The sequence below is a fragment of the Camelus bactrianus genome, chromosome 9 (genome assembly GCF_048773025.1).
Source record: "Camelus bactrianus isolate YW-2024 breed Bactrian camel chromosome 9, ASM4877302v1, whole genome shotgun sequence".
Lineage (NCBI taxonomy): Eukaryota > Metazoa > Chordata > Mammalia > Artiodactyla > Camelidae > Camelus > Camelus bactrianus.
This window is the reverse complement of record NC_133547.1, coordinates 70658992-70682314: the sequence shown is the minus strand read 5'-3', so window position 1 is coordinate 70682314 and position 23323 is coordinate 70658992. Positions and strand designations below refer to the sequence as shown.

Here is a 23323-nt window from a genome sequence, read left to right as displayed (position 1 = left end):
ACGTTTTCCACTGGCTGCTTGCCTCTCCTATCCCCACGCAACCTTTCCTATTGGCCCCTTCCTCTAGGAGGGCCCCTGGGGCTGTCTGGTGGAACTTATTGTAAAACCGTTTTGTGCAGTGAGATTCAGTTTCTTCAAAATCTCAGAGACCACCCAGAACATGACCAATCTTTGGCAAAAAGTATATGTGTTTCCTCCCTATTTCATTAGCTGTACGCTGAATAACAGGTTTCTGGGCCTTTATTTGAAAAAGAGATGGTGGGGAGTGTTTTTTTTTAAACACTAAGAAGGGAAGGAAATCTCTTTTCTCACCCAGAATCTATTCAACATTCATTTAACGTATTTGTTTGGGGAAGGGGCGGGATGGTAGGGTTCAATGCAAAGACCTCAACCAAACTAAACCGTACAGAGTGAGCAAAAGCATTTAAGCCCTGTGTTGAGAAAGTAAGCTTGTCCTAGAAGCTCACTCGCGTGAAAACCTGTCCCTCCCATCCGAAAGCTTCCCAGGGTGGGAACTGCCTCCTGCGCTGGTACCTATGGCCGGGAATCTCGGAGCAGGGTCCGCGATGGCAAAGGGCGGCAGACACTCCTCGAGAACAGGCCCTGGCTTTGTATCATCCTGCTGTGTTGCTCTTCTCACAGCCTCCTCTCTCACATACTAGGTGCTCAATAAATGCTTGTGGGATGCAGGAAGCGAAAAATCCGAATCTGTCCCCATGTCCCAAGGGCGAACGATCTGGAACGCAGGTTTCCTCAGAACCACAGTCTCCTCGCGTTAACTGAGGCCACTCGGCCTCGGCTGCTACGGCCCCAGCAACAGAAGAGCAACCAAGAAGGCGAGCTGCTGGAACCAAGATGGAGAGGAAGCGGGAGAGCGAGGGACGCAGCGCGGGCCGCGAACGTGGGAGGCCCACCTGACAGCGTCGCGGGCTGCCCAGCCCCGAGCTCCCATTGACCAGGAAGCCCGCGCTGCCGGCGCCCGAGGCGGGGGCGGAGGCGGGGAGGGGCGCCCCGGCGCACACCCGGCCCCAGGCCCCGCCCCCCCGGCCCCGCACGCGCCCACCTAGCCGCGGGCGTGCGGCAACGAGGGAGGGAGGCACTGGGGGAGGGGAGACTGCACCGCGCGCGCGCGCGGCCGCCAGTTGACGCGGGACCCGGCGCGCGCTCCTCCCCCGCCCCCCGCCCCTCCCCGTCCCGGGGGCCCGGCGCGCGGCCCTGCTGACGTCAGCGGGCGGCTGGCGGTGCGGGGTGCGCAGAGCCGCTGGCGCACTCGCACGCTGCGCTCGCCCCCTCCCCCGCCCGGGCTGTGGCGCGCGCGCTCGTTTGCTCGCTCTCCCTTCATTTTTTTCTCCCCTCCCTCCCAGCCTCTCTCTCTCTCTCTGTCTCTCTCTCTGTCTCTGTCTCTCTGTCTTCCCCTCTCTCTCTTCCCCTCGAGCTCCCGGCTGCCCGCGGCTCCCTCGCGCACTCCCTCTCTCTCCGGTAGGCTCCACCAAGCGATGCTAGCTCTGGGAGACAGCGACACCGCCTCCCGCTAGAGACCTGCCCCTCGGCCCGGCCCCTTGCCCAGCCCTGCCCAGCGCGCGGAGGTCGGCGAAGGCGCCGCGGACGCACCGACGGCTGAGCACCCGCGATGCACATGCACTAGCAGCACCCCCTAACTCACTCCCTCCACACTCTGCGCCGCCGCCGCCTCCTCCACCTCCTCCGGCAGCAGCGGCAGAAGGACCCACCCTGCCCCCCACCCCACCCTCCGCCGGCTCCGGCTGCAGCTCCTGCCTCGACTATTATTTTATTTATTTTGGGTAGTGCACAAGCCTCAGTGCCTGCAGCCCCGCGCTTCCTCGGACCGCGGGCGCCTCCTCCCTCGGCTCCGGAACCCCAGACCCCGGCCACCCTCGCCTCGACACCCCCAGAGCCCCGCCAGCTGCCGCGAGTCTCCGCGGCTGGAATCTTGTCAGCGGCTCTCTTTTTGGGGGGGGTTCTGGTTTCCCGACATTTTTGTTTTCAGCCAACGGGAGGCTATCGTGATTTTTTTCCCCTTTGAGCCCAGGCTCTGCTCTCTGGGGGGGGTGGGGGGCGCGCCAAGCCGGGGAGCCGTGCCAGCCGAGTCGTGCGGGCTGTGGCAGGGAAGGGGCCACCATGGGATGTACTCTGAGCGCAGAGGAGCGAGCCGCTCTCGAGCGGAGCAAGGCGATTGAGAAAAACCTCAAAGAGGATGGCATCAGCGCCGCCAAAGATGTGAAATTACTCCTGCTGGGTAAGCACCGGGACTGCCACCCCCATCCCCCGACCCCGGCCACTCTGCACCCCCCCTCCACCAGTTACCCCACCCGACTCGCACCCGGGGGGACCTGATCCCCGAGTTGGCACTACCATGTGCCCAGGATCGCCCACTCCCTCGCATGCCTTACCCCCCTTCTGTCCCCCCTTCCCCTAAACTGACACTCACCAATTTTTCCCCCGTGTCTGTCCCAACAGGGGCTGGAGAATCAGGAAAAAGCACCATTGTGAAGCAGATGAAGTAAGTCCCTGTGGCATTGGGATTTGTACTTTTATTAAGAATAATTTTTTATCATTTGTATTACCTTGCTCACTCCTCATTGCTCTCCAGGCCCGGTTTTTAATTCGGGTGCACGCACACGCACACGCACACACACAGACCTGGATTTTTTACTCCCCTCCCCCATTCTGTACGTTGGTTCTAGGTCCCCCACCCTAAATCCCAGAGTGGGTGTCTTTTTTTTTTGCGGGGAGGGGTGAGAAAAGGGGAGCGCCTGTAGTTGTATGAATGACAGTGTCCGCCATATTGATCAGAACATCACACTATTGGCATGATTATGATCATTACTCTTGCTTGTGGAATGTTTCCTGTGTATAGCTGCCTCCATTATTTCTGGCTCTGTATCTGTCTCATTCTGTCTCTGTTTCTCTCTCCTCCTTCCTCCTCCCGCTCCACATCCATAATCCCACTCCCCTTGCTCTTCTCCTGGGGCAGTGATTTTGAACTTGGCTAAAACATGGAGGGGACCCAGCCCTAGACTGGGGTGGAGGATTGTGTCTGCTGTTCATGGATTTGGTGCTGAACTGGAGGCTATAGTTTCTGCGCACCCCCCTCCCCCAAAGGTCGAAGGTTAGGGGAAGGGGCTGTGATAGAGGGATGGGTTTCCAAGAGTATGTGACTAGCACAGCTGTATCCTAGACAGAGGTGGAGGGGGGAATGCTGTCTCTGAGACTGAATGCCCGCCCCTTGCTGCCCCCCCTTCCTCCCCCACCCTCACAGCCTTTGCTCTCCTGACACTGGCAGTTTTCGTTCACTCCATGGCCTTTATCAATGTATTTATTTACACTATGCATAGGCTGTGTTCCATGTTATCAACCCTCAATGCGGATTCCAGGCCCCACTTGCCGCCACCCCCTTCTACCTTAGATATCAGTTATCCTCCTAATTATCTGGGGGTGGATTTGAGTGATGGTTGAAAATTAAAACAAAATGGGATATTCCTTCCCTTCCACACTTTCTCAATAAGGAGCCTCGCTCCTCCTTCCCACTCTCAGGTTTGCTTCTTGCCCCATCCACTCGGCAGTTCCTGGTGAGCCCACAGGCAGCTTTGCTTGGTTAGGGGGTGGCCTTAGGAAAGGGGTGCGCGCCCTCGGGCCTCCTGGCCCTGCTGCTTCCGTTCGCCTGTCAGTTTGGGACGGAGGAGTTCGTTAAGACCGTTTAGCTAGGATTCCACGTCGCTTTGCTGTGACACCTTCATGCACACACAGCTCCTAATTAGGGGTTGCTGTGCAGTAAACAAAAATGATTATTTTCAACTTGACAGAATAGCCGAAGTAATTGCATCCCATAGGAAAACAATGGAAAATAAAAACCTCTTTCGCGGAAAGGTGGGTGGAAGACGAGGCATGCTTGCGGTTTCAGAACCAAGATGCAGAAAATCTTGCATGTGTAACAGGCATGACAAGCGGGTTCTAGGCGGCGCCATGATGGTAGGGAGTAGCGACTCTGAGACAATTTCTCCGGACCGCTTGTCATGTTCTTATTTTTATTTGAGAGCTCCCTGGGGCTTTCTTTGCAGAGGCCTCTCGGCTCGCCGCACCCCTCTGAGCCACGGGTTATTTGGCCTGGGGCTTCTCTGGAGCTTGTGCAACCCAAATGGATGGGAAGGCGGGGCCTGGGGAATTGCTCTTTGCAACAAGGTGCATGTTGCATCTGCCTGGAACCCTTGCAGGTTGGTAAATGTAAGCAGCTCCACCCCTTTCTCCCGAAGGGGTACGTTTCAAAACTTCAGAACTGTGTAATCTGCAGTGGCGGGCTTGGAGCCCGGTAGAAGCCCCAGCGACGGGAACTGGGTGAGGTTTCAGGCGTTGCGAGTGGTGGACAGCGCCCATCTGAGGCCAGAGAAGTCGATGGGGCTCCGCTCAGTGGCGCTCGGCTCGGCTCGGCGCAGGCTGGGCTCGGGGCTCGGAAGGACTCGGCAATGTTCGGAGCCGAGCCGGGGCCTTGGCGGAGAGAGCCGAGCCTCTTAAAGGGGGCCGAAGGCATTCGGAAACGCTCGGGTGAGGGGAGCGGGGGAAGAAAGGAGGTGCGGGTATGTTAGAGTCTGCAAATTAACTTTGCATCCTCCAAAGCAACTCCTTGCCTGCTTTTCCCATAAATTAGGTTGATTTAATAGGAAGTTTAAAAATATATACTGAGTCCCCCAAAGGGTACGTCGCCTTTTTTATTCAAAGAGCTAAGCTCTCCAAGGAGATAGGTGTGCCATTTTAGAATGAAAATTCCTAATTATGTACTGGGGCAGAAAATCTTAAATGGAGGCTGTGTTTAGACTTCCCTGGGAAACTCTTATGCGTCTCATTTGGTTGCACTGAGGGGGGAGGGAAAAAAGTCAAGAGTTAGGTTTTTCAGATGGTTAAATCAGGTATCCTAGCACGTTTTCTCTTTTCCCTGAATTCCCCCTTTTATTACCCCCAGGACACCTTTTTGGAGAAAAATATAAAGCAAAACTGAGGTTTTTGTAGGTAAAACTCTTCATGTATTTTTTAAAATACACCTGTTCTCTTTAGGAAATAAACTAAGTTTGTTCAAAAGGTCAGTCAGAAAGCTTTCTGGCCCATGTAAATTTTGCAACAAGGGGGCCCTAGCGTCCTGCCCTCCCGAGGCATTCATGAATGGCAGCTTTTCCTGCGAGCCCTCCAGCTTGGCTTGAAATAAATCAGATCAGGGCCTTGTGCCAAGCTGGATGCAGGACTTGTTTTATTAACCACAAAATGTGGGATTGGTGTCACTGTATCCTAGTGACAAATTATTTTGAGTCCTCCCTTACAGAGGTGATTTTCCAGATCACCACTTGGCTGAGAGTCACTTGAGTCAGGAGAACTGTGCTGTGGGTGGGGCTGGGCCTGAAAATCTAGGGGGCATTTACAGAAAGAAGTTTTGGACTTGCCTGGGCAATACCACTGGCGACCAACTTATCAGGCCATACTTATGAGTTAATGAGGATGCTGCTTTATTTCACCTGGGCAGATGAAATTAGCACATTCTCTGTGGGTGATGCCCTATGAGAACTTGATGATTTCCTAATGGGGACTGAGGTTTAATAGCTCAGCCTGTTGCATTGAGAGGAAGAATATTGATACTGAGACATCTCCAGACCCTTATTAATCAGCATTTACAGATGAGCAAAGAGCCATTCAGCTACATTCTCATCCATGTCATAGTGCTGATTAAAAGAAGGACTAGGCTTCCCTATATGCCCTTAGTAACTGAAGTTATATGATGAAGGCTTTGCTGGCAGATGCTACTTAAAACAAAGTGTTAACACCCACATCAACCTAGGAACATTGCAGGGAGACTGACCTTTGAAATTATTTTGCTTGACACATACTGTAATGGAAAACTTGCATCCACTAAGATGTGCTACAGATTAGATTGTCATTTTAAAATCCTGGTTATTAATACTTTATTAGAAATTTCATTTGAACATAGCTTGCTGGGTTTTTTTTTTTTTCATTGGTGAATGTGATTGTGTACTAGTGATTAGGAGCTCTGTGTCAGACAATGAAACATTTCAGTACTGTGAAATAAACAATGATCATTGAGACAGCACAAATACAATTTTACACATACCATGAGTAATCAGTGAATTTTTTAATATGTGGCATTTTAAATAATTTTGCTTGTTAGAAGGTTGTGACCTCACCTGTGATTCAGCCTCATCATTTTTGCATTCAGTCAGGGGACTCTTCTATTCAAACTAATTAAAATTTTAACACAAGTGTTAATTTTATTTAATCACCAAAACCCTCCCAAAGAAATCTCTTTAAGAATTACGTATGGAATCAACCAAGTATCACTTTAAGCGACTTTCCATTCTGAACAAATAGTGACAGCTATTTGGACCTTCTGCCTGATGCAAACATGAACCGTGGAGTTGCTATGGGCACCACAGTTTGGCCTCATCTGAAGTGTTGCATTTTCTGTGATGTTGCGTCCAGGATACCTGTTGTCTCTGGAGCATTAAGTGAATTTTCAGGAAGATAGAGAATCCGAAGGTGGCAATGAGGCATGGCTTGCTAGCTGGTATGCTTTATATAAATGGACACAGTAAAATGGAGCACTTTGGATGTGTGTTCATTTCTAAGGTGACTGCTCACTGCCATTGGTAAAACAAAATTGAAGGATTTGCCAGATGAAGGCAAATATGGCTCATGCAAATATCCCAGCTCTTACAGTGGACAATGATTCCCAGGACAGACCCTCCCAGAAAGGGAAGGCAGTCTTAAAAGATGTCACCTGCTGCAAAAAGCTGGTGATTTCCTCCTACCAGCTGACCCTGACTTTGTAGTTAGGGTGTCTGCTATTTGGCTTAGGTTCAGGGCAAGCCTGTGTTTATTCAACATACTGATGTTCAGCACCTGCTAAGTAGCAGGCATGAGTGGAGGTGAATGGCAACTTGCAACCATCACTCTGTATAAAAGGGCGTTTCCTGCACGTCCCCAAAGGGTCCCCTGTAGAGGCCATTCTCCACTGAGAGCTACTGTTCTAGATCTACGGACTTGTTATTTCTGCAGTCATCTCTTTAGCTGCTTTGCTCCCCCTCCCCTTCCTCCTGTCTCCATGTTTATTCAAATGGATGTACCTTACTCTCTGGAGACAGCATGAGCGCAAACAGAATGTCAGATCAAGTAGCAGATGAGTTCTCCTTTGCTGATGGATGGTGCTCTCTCCCTCCTTACTGTTCACTGAGCTGTAAATACCAGCAGACCTTCCTGCCAGAAGAGTAGCAAACAGTCCACCTGATCTCCTCAGAAATCAGCTCAGGAATTCTTGAACCTCAGTCACCTGTTGGATTCTGAAATAGAACTTGTGTGCTTGTTGAAAGGGTTGTGGCCGATGAGATTAAATGGATGAAGTTTCTTGCACCATTGCACATGACTCAAAAGGAATCCAGAATTTCTAGTCTCTCTCTGGGGCTAGATTAGATTAAAGTGCCCAGAGTCAGAGTAGTCTTGTCTTTTTAGCACTTGGGACTGACTGCCCAGATTATATTGTGCTTCTTAGCATGCCACATCTGCTAAAGATAGGACAGGATCACTTATATTTTTCAGATGCTCACAGCACCCTGTCTCTGTTACACTGGAGATTTAATTTGAGTAGAATAAGGCCCTATTTTTCTGACATGTGCTCAGTCCATCGGATGCAGGGACTTGGTTCCCTCTCTCCTGTTTTCAATCTCTCATTTCTTGTGACTCTAGACAGACCATCATCCCAAGAGCACATTTTGAGTTGAAAGACAGTAGACAAGCTGGTGAGATGATTTCAAACTGGAAAAAAAAAAATTGGAAAAAAAATTACCCCCAATATTGACACTAGCTAGCAAAGGACAACTTTTGATTCTGAAAAAATAAAAAATGTGTATGTCTTTGTATGTGTACACACATACTACATGGATTTTAAAATGGTTAGCGGATGCTATGAGAAGGGCTTGTCACCTCACTTCACTGAGTGCACATCATAAAAAGCTTGAAGGTGCTCAAACTCCATTCTAAGAATTGGTTCAAACTGGTATCACATTCTTATTTTATTCTGTGTCTCTCATTCATGCACAATTCTGGTTAGAAAAGAAACTGTCAGACAAATCAGTCATTAGCATCATGGGGGGAAGGAAGGGAAGGAACAGGGGCCTGTTACTGGTTCAGAAAGAGAGGTCGTTTCCTATTGAGAGAAGCCAATTAGCCTGCTTCTCTAAAACTGAGCAGTTAAGAGTGTGGACTCTGTAACCAGGCTGCTTGACCTCAAATGTTGGCTCTACCATTAACTAGATATGTGACCTTAAACAGGTTACCTTTTTGTGCCTCAGTTTCTTTGCCTGTAAAATGAGGCTGATAATAAAAATACCTAAGAGGGTTGTGAGCACTAAATGATGTAAGATATGAAAAGCCCTTGTGACAGTTTTCTAGAAATCATTTTACAAATGTCAGCTGCAGTTTTTATTCCTTTGATTGATTAGTGGGTGTTCCCTTCCCATAGGGAGTTCTCTTCTCAAGTATGTGGGCCTTAGCTTCCTTGAGAGCCAGAAGGGGGGCGCTGTGGTTCGTGCTCAGGGCTTCTTCCCCTTGCCTGCTCTGCAGCATCAGTTATATAACTAACTGTGTTGTCATAACTGATGTGACATTTTTGATGGCGCAGCTGCTTCAGCCCAAGAGGCTGGAGTGATATTACAAAGAGTGGGAAAGAGCACTGAACCAGGAGTCGAGACAAGTAGGCTCTGCCCCTACCTCTCTGGGGGCTCCGTTTCCCAGAGTAGTTGGACCAGGGCTACCCCCAGCTCCTTTCCTGTCCTAGGTGGTCTGTGAAATTGGGAATTGCCTTCATGTTCAGGGTCTTGAGGTCTTCACTGTGAGGTTCTAAACATAGAATCATCAATTCTGGTTCCCTGCTGAGGGGGTAGGGGGTACCCATGAGAGCTCTTTTAAGGCCAAGATAATTTCAGAAAAGCAACCTCAACCGCAGAGCTTTGTCAGCCGGGAAAGTCATAGCCCTGAGAGGCATTTAGAGAAAACCACCTCTAACCAAACTTTTCATGCAGACGTGCTGCTCAAACCAAAAAGGAGGATCTGAAAGTATCCTGTTATTGAGAAACAGGATGTTTCTGGGAGGAGAGACCCAGTGACATGTTAGAGGAAGAAGTGGTTTGTCTGTGGCTTCCAGGATGCTTAGAAACGGAGACAGCCCTGGCTTCCACCTGGGATGGCTGCATAGACAGGAAGAAACTTGCCTGGGTTCAGGTGCTTAAGATCCAGGGAGTTAGGATGTTTGTAGACTAGTTAAAGGGGAGGATCAGGACAACTGTGTTTTAATTTTGACTTCTTCTCTAATTTGACTCTGGGCAGGTCATTTAGCCCCTCTGACCCTCCGTCTGTTCATCTCTTACGTAGGATATGGGCTTTCACCATAGAATTTCTCAGGCCTCTTTTGGGTTCCCAGCTCAGTAAATGCAGAGAGAAACCTAGAAGCCTGAAATGTAGGGGGAATAGTGGGAGTATTTGCCGCGCACAGCTTTTATCTGCTGAGCCATCTTTAGTTCTAATTTTCTTTACAGAAAAGAGGAAAAACATTGTGCTTTTCATAGCACCAAAAAAATTTAAGTAAAATAAAATCCTGCAAGGCTGGTAGTCAATGCCCTGAATTTGTCCCCCTGCTCCTTTGATTTCTTCACCAAGAATGAAGGAAAGGGGGGATAATATATATAAGGATAGGACTCCATGGCCAAGGATTTACCCTGTATTCCCTGCTGATGACTTAGCCAACAGATGGGTTGTGTGTGTGTGTGTGTGTGTGTGTGTGTGTGTGTGTGTGAAATTGTTACTTATGGGAACAACTTCCCTATGCTGTAGCCCTGGTTCACCTGCCTCCAGAATCTTAGAGCACTAATATTTACTATACATTGTCAATTAATTAGATATTTATGTATCTGTCTCCCTTGCTAGCCTGGGTGCCCCCTCCCTACCAGGGCTCCCTAAAGCAGGAATGGTGACTTATTTTTGCTCATCATACAGCACTAAGCCCAATGTCTGGCATAAAGGAGGGGCTTAATCAATGTTACCTGAACAAAAGAGAGAAAGAACTGAAGTGTAGAAAGAATGCAAACTCACTTCTACATAAGACTGAATAATAATATTGAAAGCCTTTGATGATTATAGACTGTGTTCATCATTTTCAGTCCCATTCATTATTCTCATTTGTTTTTTTCACATCAACCTCCTATGAGGAATAGAGTCATCAACTGTATCTTACAGATGAGGAAGTAAGGCTCAGAGAAGTTAGGTGACTTACTCAAAGTCACACAGCTTAATCAATGATAAAGATGTATTCAGACCAAGATTTGTCTAATTCCAAAACCTATGTCCTTTCTGTTCTAACACCACATGGTTCTTACTAGACCATCTCCAACATGGGCAGTGGAGAGCTGACAGGCCGGGACTCAGTACCCATCATCAAATGGGATGGCATGAGGTCATGGTTGAGGTCTGTGGCTAAGAGAATAGCAAGTGTTTGGTTGGCACAAGTTTCCTTCTTGAGGTGGAGGTGGTGGTCACCATCGTGTATCACATTGATTCTAACACCAGAGTGTTCCCTAACCACCATCTGGACAGCTCATGAAATCATTTTCCATGCCTGCACCAGAAGTGTGGGCCATTTGTAGATGGTAACAAAGAGGAGCTGCCACTGAAGGCTCTGGCTTTGATGGAAGGAAGTCGTTGGAGAAGACTTAGGAAAAACAGGATAGTAGGATATCCATCCATTCAACCATCAATCCTCTGCCCACCCATAAGCATTTACTGAGCACCTACTGCATGATGGACATACACATGGTGTCATGGAGGTGGAGAGGAAGGTCTCAGTCCCTACCCTTGAGGGACTCAGCCTAAAGGGAGATACATATAAGAGATCCTTATACCTCAGAGCAGGAGGCTGTGGAAGAACAGGGGGCACCTTCTCTAGGCAGGAAGTTCAGGGAGGTTGGCCAGGAGAAAATGACATGTGGGCTGAGCCTTAAAAATGAGTGGTAGTTAGCTGGTGGAGAAAAGAAATGCCAGGCAGAGGAACCAACATGTAAAAAGGCACTGAGATGTGTCACCACATGGGACATGCTAGGAATGTAAAATAACTAGGTTTTATTATTTTAGCACAATATACAAAGGAGCATCAAGCGATGAGGGATAAAAGATGAGACAGAGAGCCTGTCATGAAGGGCCTGTGTATTGTGCCAAAGACTTTGGATTTTATTCTGAATATGAGATGCCACCAAAGGGTTTTTTTTTAAATTAAGGTGTAATTGACATAACATTATATTAGTTTCAGGTGTACAATGTAATAATTTGGTATTTGTATATACTGCAAAATGATCACCACCGTAAGTCCAGTTAACATCCGTCACCACCCATAGTTAGTTTTTTTCCTTGTGATGAGAACTTTCAAGAACCAGAGGGTTTTAAGGAAATGGGTGGCAGGATCACCTGCACTTCAGAAAGATCACCTATGTGGATTGGGAGGAGTCAGGTCCTGAGGCTAGGAGACCAGATGGAAAGTTATTTCTGTGATCCAGGTGGGAAAAGATTAAGAACTAAACGTGGTAGCGGGAGGTGGGAAAGGGAGACAGATTTAAGAGCTATTTTGGTGGTGGGATAATTGAATTTATTTGGTGATCAGTTGGAATGGCATTGAGGAAGAACTAAATTGTAAGGGACATAGACAAAAATGAGACCAGGATTCCCAGTTTGGGCCACTGGTGGGACAGTAATGCCATTCCCTGAGATGGAAAAATTCAGGAGGAAGAGGGAAGGCTTGGGGAGAAAAATGCTGACTGATGGTTATGTTAATGATTCTTATGGATCATCCAAGTGGAGATCCAACTGGCAGGCAGTTGAATATGTGGGTAAGATAGAATGCACCTGGGGGGAAGGGTCATTTGAAATTCTGTGGTGCTTGTGGGCAATGAGGGCCATGCAAGTCAGTCAACTGATCACCAGGCTAAGTGAGAAGAGGAGGGAAGGCAGAGGATGCATCCCCTCCCCCCAACACACATACACACTCCAGCTCCAGGAACTGAGAATAATCTAGGTAGAGAAGCTTGTGAGGGAAACCAAGAAGGAGTGATCTAAGAGATGGAAAAGAAAAACCAAGTTAGAGCAGGAGCATGGAAGCCAAGAAAGCAATGAATTTCAAGAAGGCCAGACAGTAGAGTCAGATGCTACAATAGTCAAATAAGATGAAGACTGGCAGGTGTCCCCTGGGCCTGGAAAGCTGTTGGCAACCTTGGGAAGAACAGTTTGAATAGAGTGGCAGAAGAAAAGCCAGAATGCAGTGGAGATAGGCAAGTGGGACTGAGGGAGTTGAGGCCATGATCGAATCTCTTGGAAAAGAAACTGGAGCTCTAGAAGGAAGGGGAGGGAGGGAGCGAGTGAGTGTGGGGCTCAGGGAGGGTTCTGTTTTACTGTTCATTTGGATACCAAGGAGGGACTTGGATCCACTGAGAAGCTGTAAAGAAAGAGCCCAGATGGAGGGAGATGTTGAAGGTATATGAAAGAGGAAGTGGAGAAAGCAGAGCCCCATGAGGATGGGCAGAGAGCGGTTGCAGAGTATGGATGGGCGGCTTGATCTGGATGTGAATGTGCATCTCCTCCCCTGAGACTGACAGGAGGGTCATAAGCAAGGCGAGTTTGTACCAAAATTTGGGGCTGGGATGGTGGGGACAAGAAGTTGAAGGTGTTCCTGCCTTATTTATTTTCCTCCGCAAAGTGGGAAGAATTAAAAAGCAGCTGTGCTCATTTACCAAACACCAAAGACTAGTAACCTTCATTCTATTCAAACCACTCACTTATTCATTTACCCAGTATTTATCTAGCACCCGATATGTGTTAGGCATTGTTCAAGGTGCTTGGAGATCCAGTGGTGAGCAGATGAGTCCCAGGAGAATCAGGCAATAACTTCACCAACAAATAATTGGACATAGTAATTGAAGACTGTAAACATTTTTCTGGAGTCATACCTTTGGGTAAGGCCTTTACACTGATCACCTAAGGATCCAATTCCTGCCCTTAGAGAGTTGAATCAGTTGGAGGAGACAAATCAGTGCAGAAGAAGAGGTGAAGCAGGGGAACCCGCCTTCAGCAGACCTATAGGTAGCTCCACCTGCGAAAAGGGGCTGGAGATCAGAGGCCCAAGAGGAGACCTCTGCCACACGTGGAACCCTAGGGAGGGAGTATGCTGCAGGAAGTTCTGTGTGGCAAGCAGGGTTCTGTTCCGTGGCATTACCCAGTTAGATGAGGACTGAGAAAAGGCCACTGTATTTGGTGATTGAGGCTATTAACTGGCCTTTGGAAGCACAGCTTCAGTGTAGGGAAAGGGTTGAAAGCAAAACTCAAGAACATCTTAGGATAGAGATAGGCTGAACTGAAGTTTAAAAACCTGAGTTCTACACCTGCTTTGTTCCTATTTAGCTTGGTGGCCCCAGACATGTTCCTTAACTTCTCTAAGACTTAGTGTCTTCACATATAAAAGCAGGAAGCTGGACCAAAAGATCTATATGCTTCTGCTCAAGTCTTAAGGTCATAATTAAACTTTGCTGTCCAGCAAAACAGATGTTCTTGTGGCAAAGGAATTCCCCACCTTCTCCCTTGGCCACCCCCAACTGAGATAATAAATTATAACAGAATTAAGCTTTCAGATCTCTAGTGCTAATTGAGAAGGAAAACTGGGACATCAGCTCAGGGAATTGTGGACACCAGTCCACATGTACACTCCGCTGAGAGCGTGGGGCCCTGTGAGGCAGGAATTTGTCTCGTAATACTGTCAGGTTTACAAGACCAGGATCATGTGCCACTTTTCCACCGGGAGGAGTGCTGAGACGATTCCAGAGTACAAGACAAAACAATCCCGAGGGTCCCCATCTCTCTGAATTCCCATGGATAGGAGAAGGAAGACCTGTGAGCCTGAGCTGGCTCTGAGAGGGAGCTCCAGCCAGTTGGGTGAGGAAGAATTGGAGGGACCCAGGCCTCAGGAGAGGAACAAGCCTGAGGGCCCCAGAGGGCCAGAGCGGGCCTCCAGGCACTCTGTGGCCCCGTCAGTGGGGGACTTCAGGGAAGGGACAGTAGAATGGCAGCAGAGAGACCCTAATTTGAGTGGTGACCAGCCCTCCTACCCTTTTTTCCCCCATGTGCATGCAATATAAGACCTGTTTCTTCTTTGACTCCTCTCCTTAGAGTTTTAACCACTTGGGCCTCACTAGTCCCTACTTCTCTGGCTCATGTGTGTTCATACCCGAGCGGCAGACCAGCCCTGTGTTGGCGCTTTCTGAGTTTCTAAGGATAGAGCAAGTAAATGAATAAGCAAGGTCATTTCATATAGTGATGTATTCCAAAGGAGGAAATCGGGCTTTAGCAGTGGGGAGCTGTTGGAAGAGAGGAGTCATTATAAAAAGTCCAACAGGAAAATCTGAGGAAGAGGGAAGAGCAAACGCAAAAAAGCCTTGAAGCAGAAAAGAGCAAAAAGAAGACCGGGGAGACTGGATCACAAGGAAGGAAAAGTGACACAAAATGGGACTTAAGAGGCAGAGAGGAGCCACCATGCAGGGCCTGGTGGCCATGGAGAGGCATTTGGGTTTCATTCTGAATGCCATGGAGGGTTAAAACATGGGTCAACTTGACCTGACTTATGTATTACAGAGACTCCTCTGCATTCTGGAAAAAGCAAAACCGTAGGGACAGAAAGCACATCAGCAGTTTCTAGTGATAGTAAGAGAGAGAGGTTGACTATACGGGGGAGCAAGGGAACTTTTGGAGGTGATGGAAAATATCTCTGTCAACTGTGGTGGTGATAAACTGTGTATGTTTATCAAAACTCATCAAACTGTATACCCCAAAAGGGTGAATTTACTGTAAGTAAATTATACTTCAGTTAATCTGACTTGTAAAATGTAAAATTTTTTATTAAAAAACAAAACAGGAATTTCAGTAAGTCTTGACAAAATCCCTCCGGCTGCTATGTGGTGACAGATGACAGAGCCAGCCTCGCCCAGCCGGAGCCCACAGCCACTGCCTGTCTTGCCATCGAGCCTGTATCGCGTGCTGTTCCTGAAGGCTTCCTTCAATCAGTTTATTGATGTGTGTTCCCAGTTTTCCTGTTTACTTAGCTTTCCTTTACAACTGGCTTGAAAGCTCAACGTGGGTAGAAACCATCTGCTGCTTTTGTGTGGGCCCATGGTAGATGCTTATTACATGTTATTTTCCTTACCTTTGAATGGCGCTCTAATGCTTACAGGCTGCTTCTACATTCATTATGGACTCTGAGCCTTACTTAACAAGTCTAGTCAGGCTGCACAGACGTTTCTGTATCCCCATTTTATAGACGAGGAAACCGAGGCGAAAGTCAGCGTAGCGCTATCAGGGAAGCATGAATTTTGGCGATCTTGGCTTTGCCATTTGTTGGCTATCGTGTGATTTGAGGGAAATTATTTCATCTCTCTGAACCTCAGTTTCCTAATCATTTAAAAGAGATTTAAAAAATAAACCCCTTGCAGATACACTGTGAGGATTAAATGCATGACACAGCTAGAAGCACTTAGCACAGTGTTGAAATTCCCTAAATGGTAGCTATTTGTATTATTTTTACTGTCAGAGAAAATAAAAGTGATGCATTCAAGGCAACGCGGCCAGTACATGATGGGAACCAGAGCCCAGTTTTTCTGGCTCTAGGTGTGTCTCCTTCCATCACATCACTCAGTACATTCTTACTGGTCGTCAGTTGATTGGTCTGGAGCTAATTACTTTTTACCAACTCAGATCCCACAATGTGGCCGTTGATTAATTCAGCAAGTATTTATGGAGTGCTCAACACAGTGTAGACCGGTATATAATGGTGAGCCGAGACTCGCTCTGTGCCTGCCCTCGAGGGCAAAGATGCCCTTCAGATAATGGGCGTTGCCACCAGCTGAGAGGTGGAGGATGCTGGGGGAGCACCTACCTTGGACTGGAGTAGGGGAGGACTTCTGGTAGAGGTGACATTGAAACTGTCCCTTTTTAATTAAAAGGTACTTTTGTTTTTTTGTTGTGACATAGATCAATATACATACAAAATGCGCATTAAGCTTACATGTTTAATAAGTGTTTTAAAAAGCAAGCACTCATGTAAAGAAGGTCCCTAAATATTCCTTCTTGATTATAGCTCTATCCCTCACTCCCTCTCCCTTGACTTTCGTGGTTTTTCCTTGCTTTTCTGTAGAGTTTGTCACCTGTCTGTGCATCTTCTTACATACAGTTTAGTCTCACCTGGGTTTGACATAATTGGAATCATACTGTTATATACTGAATTGTATCTTTCCATCAACGTTGTGTTTGTAATATTTACCCAAGTTGCTGTACATAGCTGTGGTTCATTCATTTTCACTGCTGTATAGTATTTTATAGCATTCTCTTCTGAATATTTATATCTTTTCTAGGCAGCATTCACAAATATTTGTGTATATTCATGAATACACTGTATATTATTCACGTCACTGCTGTGTAACATACACTATTATGTACCAGCTATGTCTACCCTGCAATTTATTAATCCATTTTGCTGTTGATGTGACTTTGCATTATTTTGAGTTTTGGAGCAATCATGATGGAATCTAGCCATGTAGATTTATATCCTGGGGCACGTTCATTTGTAAATATTTCTTTGGAGTGGAATTGCTGGGAGTCTTCAACTGTATTTAGATAATGCCACAGTGTTTTCCAAAGTGGTCATTCCATTTTGTAGTTGCACTGGCAGAGAGAATTCCTGTTGTTCAAATCCTTGCTGATATTTGGTACTGTCAAACTTTAAAATTTTTGCCAGTAATATCTCATTGTGGTTTTACTTTACATATGCTAGATTATTAATGAGGTTGAACAGGTTTTCATACATTTATTGGACACTGGATTTCCTCTTTTATAAAGCACTTGTTCTTTTGTTACTTTGTTTTTAGAATTAGGTTGTGATTTTTCTCATTAATCTGTAGGAGTTTTTTTATATGTTCTGGATACTAGTCCTTTTTCAGTTTTATTCATTATAAATATTACCTCCCTTTGTCCTTTCACTTTGTTAATTGTGTACTATGATAAAGGTATTCTTATTTTTAATATTAGATTTTTCAGTTTTCCTCTTTTTGGTTAGTGTTTTTTATGTCCTATATAAGACATCTGCGTTAATTTTGAGATAGCAAAACCTATCTTCTTTTTTCCCCCCTCTTCAAAAAAGCTTTGAAGCTTTTCCTTTTCATATTTAGGTGTTTAATTCACCTGTAATTGATTCTTGTATATGATGCTTGTATATGTTGTCGGCTAGGGGTCCAGTTTCACTTTTTTCCCTAAATGGATACCTACTTGTCCCAGCACTGCATGTTGAGAAAGAGATTTTTTCAATCACTGTCCTATAGAGCCACCTCTGTTATAAGTCAAATGTTTATACACACAAGGAACCTGTTTCTTGGCTCTTTATTGTATTCCATTGGACTCTTCATTCCTAGGTCATTGCCACACTGTCTTAATTACTGTAGCTTTATAACAGGTCTAGATACTTGGTTTGGTAAACCCATCCCCACCTGGGACATCTTCAGAGTGTTTTGGCTGTTCTCAGCCCTTTGTGTTTGCATGTAAATGTTAAAATCAGTTTATGTTACACACCCACACACGCAGCCATTGGGATTTTGATTAGTATTTCTTTGAATCCACTAATCTGTTTGGGTAGAATTGGTATCTTTAAATCTTGAGTCCTCCTGATCCATGAGCATGTTATATTTTAACACTTATTTATCATAATTTCTTCTAAAAATATTTATAATATTTCCCATAGAGAGCTTATATACTGTTTGTTAGATTTATAGCTAGATACTTGATATTTACAAGTGGCCTTGTAATTGCTTTTTTTTTTTTAATTGCGTTTTGTATTTGTTGCTGGTATATAGAAATAGAGTTGATTTTGTTTATGGATTTTGTATTTAATTTTCACATAAATTCTAATGGTTAATTGTTAAGTGTGAGGCCTAGAGAAGGGGGTGGCCTGTCTGGGTTCCCATGGCTAGCTAGTACCAGAGTGAGAATGAGTGTTATCCCATTTCTCCTTAGCTTTCCCAGGGAGAATATTCAGGAAGCGTTGGGGGAAGCCAGTTGGGGAAAAGGAAAAAACATTTATTGAACACCTATTATTTAAGACGTTTAATATGGACGATCAGCTTAACTCTCACTGGTGGCAGGTTGTTGGTTATCACTGTGTTAGAGGTGAGGAAATGAGACTTAGAGAGGTGACCTGAAAGACCTGTTCAGAGTCACACCTTGGTTCATCACTAAGGGGACATTATAGACTTGGAGGAGTCCTACTCTGTCATGCATATATGTGTCAGCATGCCTTCTTCATTCAAATTTGACGCCCGCAGAGCTCTCTGGGTCCCCTATCCCTGCCATGCTGTCTCCCAGGGCCCCAGCCCTTATAGATCTGGACTGCCTCTAATAAAGCTGTCCTAGCACGTTTGGACTCAGGAAGACCTGTTTATTGTCAGTTCTCGGGTTGTGTTCCTACCCAAAGTCCTAAGATCAGTTTCTACCCCTGCTCCCTACATAGTTCTGTCTCCACCAAGAAAATGAGTTCACAACTTATTGGGTTCTAGGGACCAAATTAGGAGTTGCCCTGGGCCTTTTGTTTCAGTCCAGACTTGAAAATACGGTTGGGGTTTTATGACCCTGCTCTGTTATACAGTGGACGAGAATTTATGGTTGCAGTGCTTCCCAGGACCCCTTCCCCTAGTCCCGCTGATTGTCAGGAGCTGCCTGCACTCAAGGAGGAGGTGTGCTGTTGCTGGCTGTGCGAAGGAATTGTGAAATGCTCTGTTTGTGAACACAGCCCAGCAGTGCTCTATTCACTATGACAGCTTCCTACTCTGGAACACACGGCCCTTAGCGGGGTGACTGTAAATTATGCGACTCCAGAGTTAAACAATGAGGAGTAGTGGGGAAAAGGAAGGGACAAGCTGGATCTCAGCCTGAATCTGAAATGTGAGCGTGCATGCTTAGGCTGCTTGGCAATTGATGGGAGGAAGGTCTTTAGCAACTGAGAAAAGCCAGGAAGTTCTGTCACAGCGCTACTTGTGAGAGTCGGTTTTACTTTTAAAAAAATGTAAATGTTCTTTTCAAACCCTGTTTATCAATTCAGGGAGAGTTTTAGAAACTAGGAAGGACATTTACAAAAGAAAGTAGTCATATGGTGTTACCAAAAGCAATTGAATGCCGAACACAGTATTTAACCTTTGTCCTGATGGCCGCAAGTCATCATTTTTTGTTATTGCTTTGGTGCTAAAAATCTGCAGTGCCCCTAAGGTCAAGTGATGTGCAGACTGTTTCCTCCCTGACCCACCCCCTACCATGGTCCTGGAATGCAATTAATTCTGCTTTGATATGCTTTATGTAATTTTCCTGTCTCTACTTGCTGTCATCTGTCACATCTTGCTCTATTAGTGTTCCTACCTCGAACGTTGTACCCCTTCTCTTCTGCTCTGAATCTGCGATGGCCTGAAAAACGAAATGACTGGGTTTGTCACTATAGTGTGTAAGGCAAGAATAAATAGGTTATAAGTGGGGACCTGGGGAACTCTTGTAAAGTAGAGTGCTTGTGACTTAGTGTCTGGACTCTCTGTCTACTCACAACATGGGATTAAGAATGTAAAAATGAATTGGCAACCGTGAAATGCTCTACAAATGTAAGTGACGGTGACAAGGTTGCTATTGTGCAATCTGCTGCTCAGAGTTCTTCATTGTCCCTCATGGCTCCTGGCAAGGTTTCGATTCACAGAAATTGCTGAACAAGTAGCTTCCAGATAAGAGTGATGTACTGTCATTTGTTACAAAAGATGTTGGCCTGTCTTGAGCAGCAAGGAGGCTGGTATGAAGGATCTCTAGAAGAAATGCTCTGCTCAGCCCTTTCTGTAGAATAGCATGGGCGCCACACAGGGTCTGGTTACGGGACCCACAAGGATATCCCCAGGAACCCTGCCCAGTGGTGGGCACTGTGGACATCTACTCACCTGCATGAGAATTTAAGGTCTCTCAGCTAAGCCAGGCCAGACCCGCTTTACTTTGTGGTCAAGACCTGCACCACCTAACAGTTCTTCCAAGGACGAAGGAATGTGAATTTGGCTATTTTCAGATGTTTGTGGTCCTCGTACTAAAGTGTTTGAAACCCTTTGGTTCAAAAGCTTTCCACTAACATTACTGTTCATTCACTTTTTTTACTCTGCAAGTATTTATTGAGCTCCTACTGTGTAGGGAAGGGGAGGTAGGGAATGTGGAGGGGATGCTACGGTTTTTAAAAGTGGTCAGGGAAGGCCACACTCAGAAGATGCCGTTGGAGCAAAGACTTGATGGAGGTGAGGGAGCCAGCTGTGTACAGTGCAGGAAGAGTGTTGTAGTCAGAGGGAATAGAGTGTGTGAAGGCACTAAGTCACTAGTGTGTCTGGTGCATGTGAGGAACCATGAGGAGGTCTGTTTAGCCGGAGCCACAAATGAACTGGGAAAATGAGTGCCCTCATGGGGACAGTGATTATTTGGAGTGTGGTCTCAACTAAAGGCAGGGGTCAGAAACAAAGCTCCATCACAGACCTGGGAGGACCCTTGTCTTGTGGGCGTGAGGACTATTATTCCCCTGCAAGACCTGCTGCTTGAGGGTAGGAGGAGAGGGTGTCCCGTGTGTGTGTCCTGGTGGAGGAGAGACGATGGAGGGAGGGAGCCCTTCCAGGCACAAAGTGGGCAGGCTTTGCAGGGCCACGGAAGGACCAGTCATTTCTGGCTGGTCTTTAGGAGACAAGCACCCAGAGAGTGTGCGCCACCCACTCCTGCTGCATCCTCTCCTCGGGGTGTGCAGACCTGGCCTCTGAGGGTCAGCTTGGTCTCATGGGCTCTGTGGCCATGCCTCTGGACACTCACCCACACTGGGGTCTGTGTTTTCCAGATTATTTTGTAGATGACCTCTGCATCACACCATTAGAGTTTTTAAGTACGCTGTCACGGTCACGCAGAGATTACCTTTGTTTACCCAGGCGACGTATGCGCAGGTGCACGCCATGCACTGTCCCCAGAGCAGTCCTGCTCCCGGGAGCCTAGCAGAGGGCGCTGCGCGGGAGCCCTTCCAAGGGAAGGAGCTTGGGCTTGATGGTGACGTGCGCCCACTTTGGTGTCAGCCCGCCTGGTTGGCATCCTGGCTATGCTACCTTCCAGCAAGTAAGTTTGAGGAGTCTGTGAAACAGATTAGGAAGTATTTAGCCCAGCACTAGGCACGTACTATTAATTATGGTTGTTACTGTTCACCAGGTGGCAAATATTTGGCATGTGTAGGACTTGTTTCCTCATCTAGGCTGTAACCCTCCTATGGAGGGAATCCCAATTCGTCCTTTTTTCCACCCCATAAGCCAAATATGTCCATGGTGCACAGTGAATATTCAGGGCAAGTTTACATAATAAGTAAAGCAGCCCATTTACCCTGTTGAGGATTTTCTTATGGGTTGACTGTTGGGTGTAGAAGAGGTTTTCACAAGGTGTATGTGAATCTCCAGTGAAAATACATGACATGTATTATTTGTGTATTTGGGTCCCCAGTGGATGAAGAATTGCTGAACCTATGAAACTGCAGCTCTTTTTTGAGCGCTTCCTGTATGCCGTCCGTGCTCCTATGGAGAAGACTTCCATCTCTGGTTGCCCCATCTCCTTTCTTCACAGCTTGGGCCTGTGCCTCTGCTCCTTTTTTCTACAGATCTTGAAATTCTCAACTCATTCCTGCAGATGCTAGGGCCAGGTATGAGCTGTGGAGGGGTTTGTGGCAGGGCTACAGTGCTAAGCCCTTCCTTCCTACACTTCTACTGCTAGGGGCGAAAAATCTAAAAGAGAGAATATCTTGATCTAGGCAGTGTTTATACAGGTTGTATGTCTATAAAAATCTATTGAGCTGTATGCCTAAGATTTATGCGTCTTATTGTATGTAAGTTACATCTCAGTTTCTTAAAAGGTAATAATAGTGTGTTTTGTTAAGCAATGGAATGTCCGGGGAATTAAGCAATGCTCCTCTCAGTCTGTCAGCCTCGGGAGAGTCTGATTCTGCAGGGAACAGGGAGGGGTACTCTATATGGAAGGTGTTTAAGTCCTCAAAAGAGAAAGGCATGCCCCATACAGCCTAGTTGCCTACTCAACTGCTAGCATCAGCCTTCTGTGAACCTCCCTTTTCCCTGACATTTGCACCTGGGGTGAAGAACTGGGTAAGGAGATGCCCCAGCACCCACTTTAGATGCCCAGAATCACCTAACCCATGAGTTCCCAGCCAGAGCCCACTCTTCGATACAAACCTGGCTGCCATTGTGAAGCACAGGGATTCAAGTCCTATCTCTGCTACATGCCAGGCTGGGAATCAGCAAGTCCTCGCCGTCTCCAAGCCTCAGGGAGAGGGTGGTTACCCCCTGTAAAATGATGAAAAGACCTGTGTTATCAGACTCATATGGTTGCTAGGCATAGGCAATGAAATCATGGACGTGAAAGTCTCATATAAACTATCAACAAAGTAGACCCCCAAGCCCAGCTTCATTCCCCAGGTTTTGAAGGGCATTAAAGCCCAGTAGTGCCATGTTAGGTGCGAGGGGCAGACTAGCCTGCCTGGCCCTGCCACTTACTAGCACTATGACCTTGGAGAGCTGCCTACCTCCTGGTGCCTCAGTTTCCTCAGTTGTAAAATGGGAATATGACAGCACTTGCCCCACAGCGTTGAATTAAGAATTAAATGAGTTAATCCAGGTAAAGCACTTGGCTCAGGGCTCAGTTATGTAGCTAATATTAGCATAGGCAAGGCTCTCTGCTGAGCCTTGAGAGGACATCTTTATTGGACAGAAGCTGGGGAAAAAAAAAAAACAGGTCTCATTTGAATATAACTGCTTCATGACTAGAGGCCTGAAATTGATTATTTGCTGTATTTGGTAAGTTTTCCATCCTGAAACCCTTAATCTTTCACATTTACCTAATAAATAAAGGTCCCCTGTGACATGTCCTTGCCTTCAAGAGTTTTGCTGCAGCATCAGTTGTGAGCTCTCTGATTCACAATTCAGCGAAAAAGTGACAGACTTGGTATTCTTGTTCAATTCAAGGTGATTGCTGCATAGTCATTTTTAACAGGACACCAGATTTAGCTAAACGCTTGCAGCGAGGTAGTGTGCATATTCAGTTCACGATGCTGGTTATACAGGCCGAGCTTCTGCATCTTTCTGTCATG

The 23323-nt window shown here is 46.6% G+C and overlaps 2 protein-coding genes across 9 annotated transcripts in view; one reads left to right on the top strand and one right to left on the bottom strand.

The window, feature by feature from the left end:
* The window catches only part of CES5A (carboxylesterase 5A), a 226538-nt gene extending 225449 nt beyond the window's left edge, over positions 1-1089 (bottom strand). For 4 of the 7 annotated variants that reach the window (XM_045504549.2, XM_010967334.3, XM_045504551.2 and 1 more), the window contains exon 1: positions 535-1063. The gene's annotated coding sequence lies outside the window, so the exon portion shown is untranslated. Of the gene's footprint in view, positions 1-534 lie in introns of all 7 variants that reach the window. The other 3 variants (XM_074370712.1, XM_074370713.1, XM_074370714.1) reach the window with 1 other exon arrangement.
* A 215-nt stretch (positions 1090-1304) lies between these two features.
* Positions 1305-23323, top strand: part of GNAO1 (G protein subunit alpha o1) — a 152369-nt gene continuing 130350 nt past the window's right edge. The window contains exons 1-2 of one of the 2 annotated variants that reach the window (XM_010967333.3): positions 1305-2257; positions 2479-2521. In XM_010967333.3, coding sequence (XP_010965635.1) covers positions 2140-2257; positions 2479-2521 — 161 coding nt within the window. In that variant the 5' untranslated portion in view covers positions 1305-2139. The remainder of the gene's footprint in view (positions 2258-2478; positions 2522-23323) is intronic. The other variant, XM_074370717.1, reaches the window with a different exon arrangement.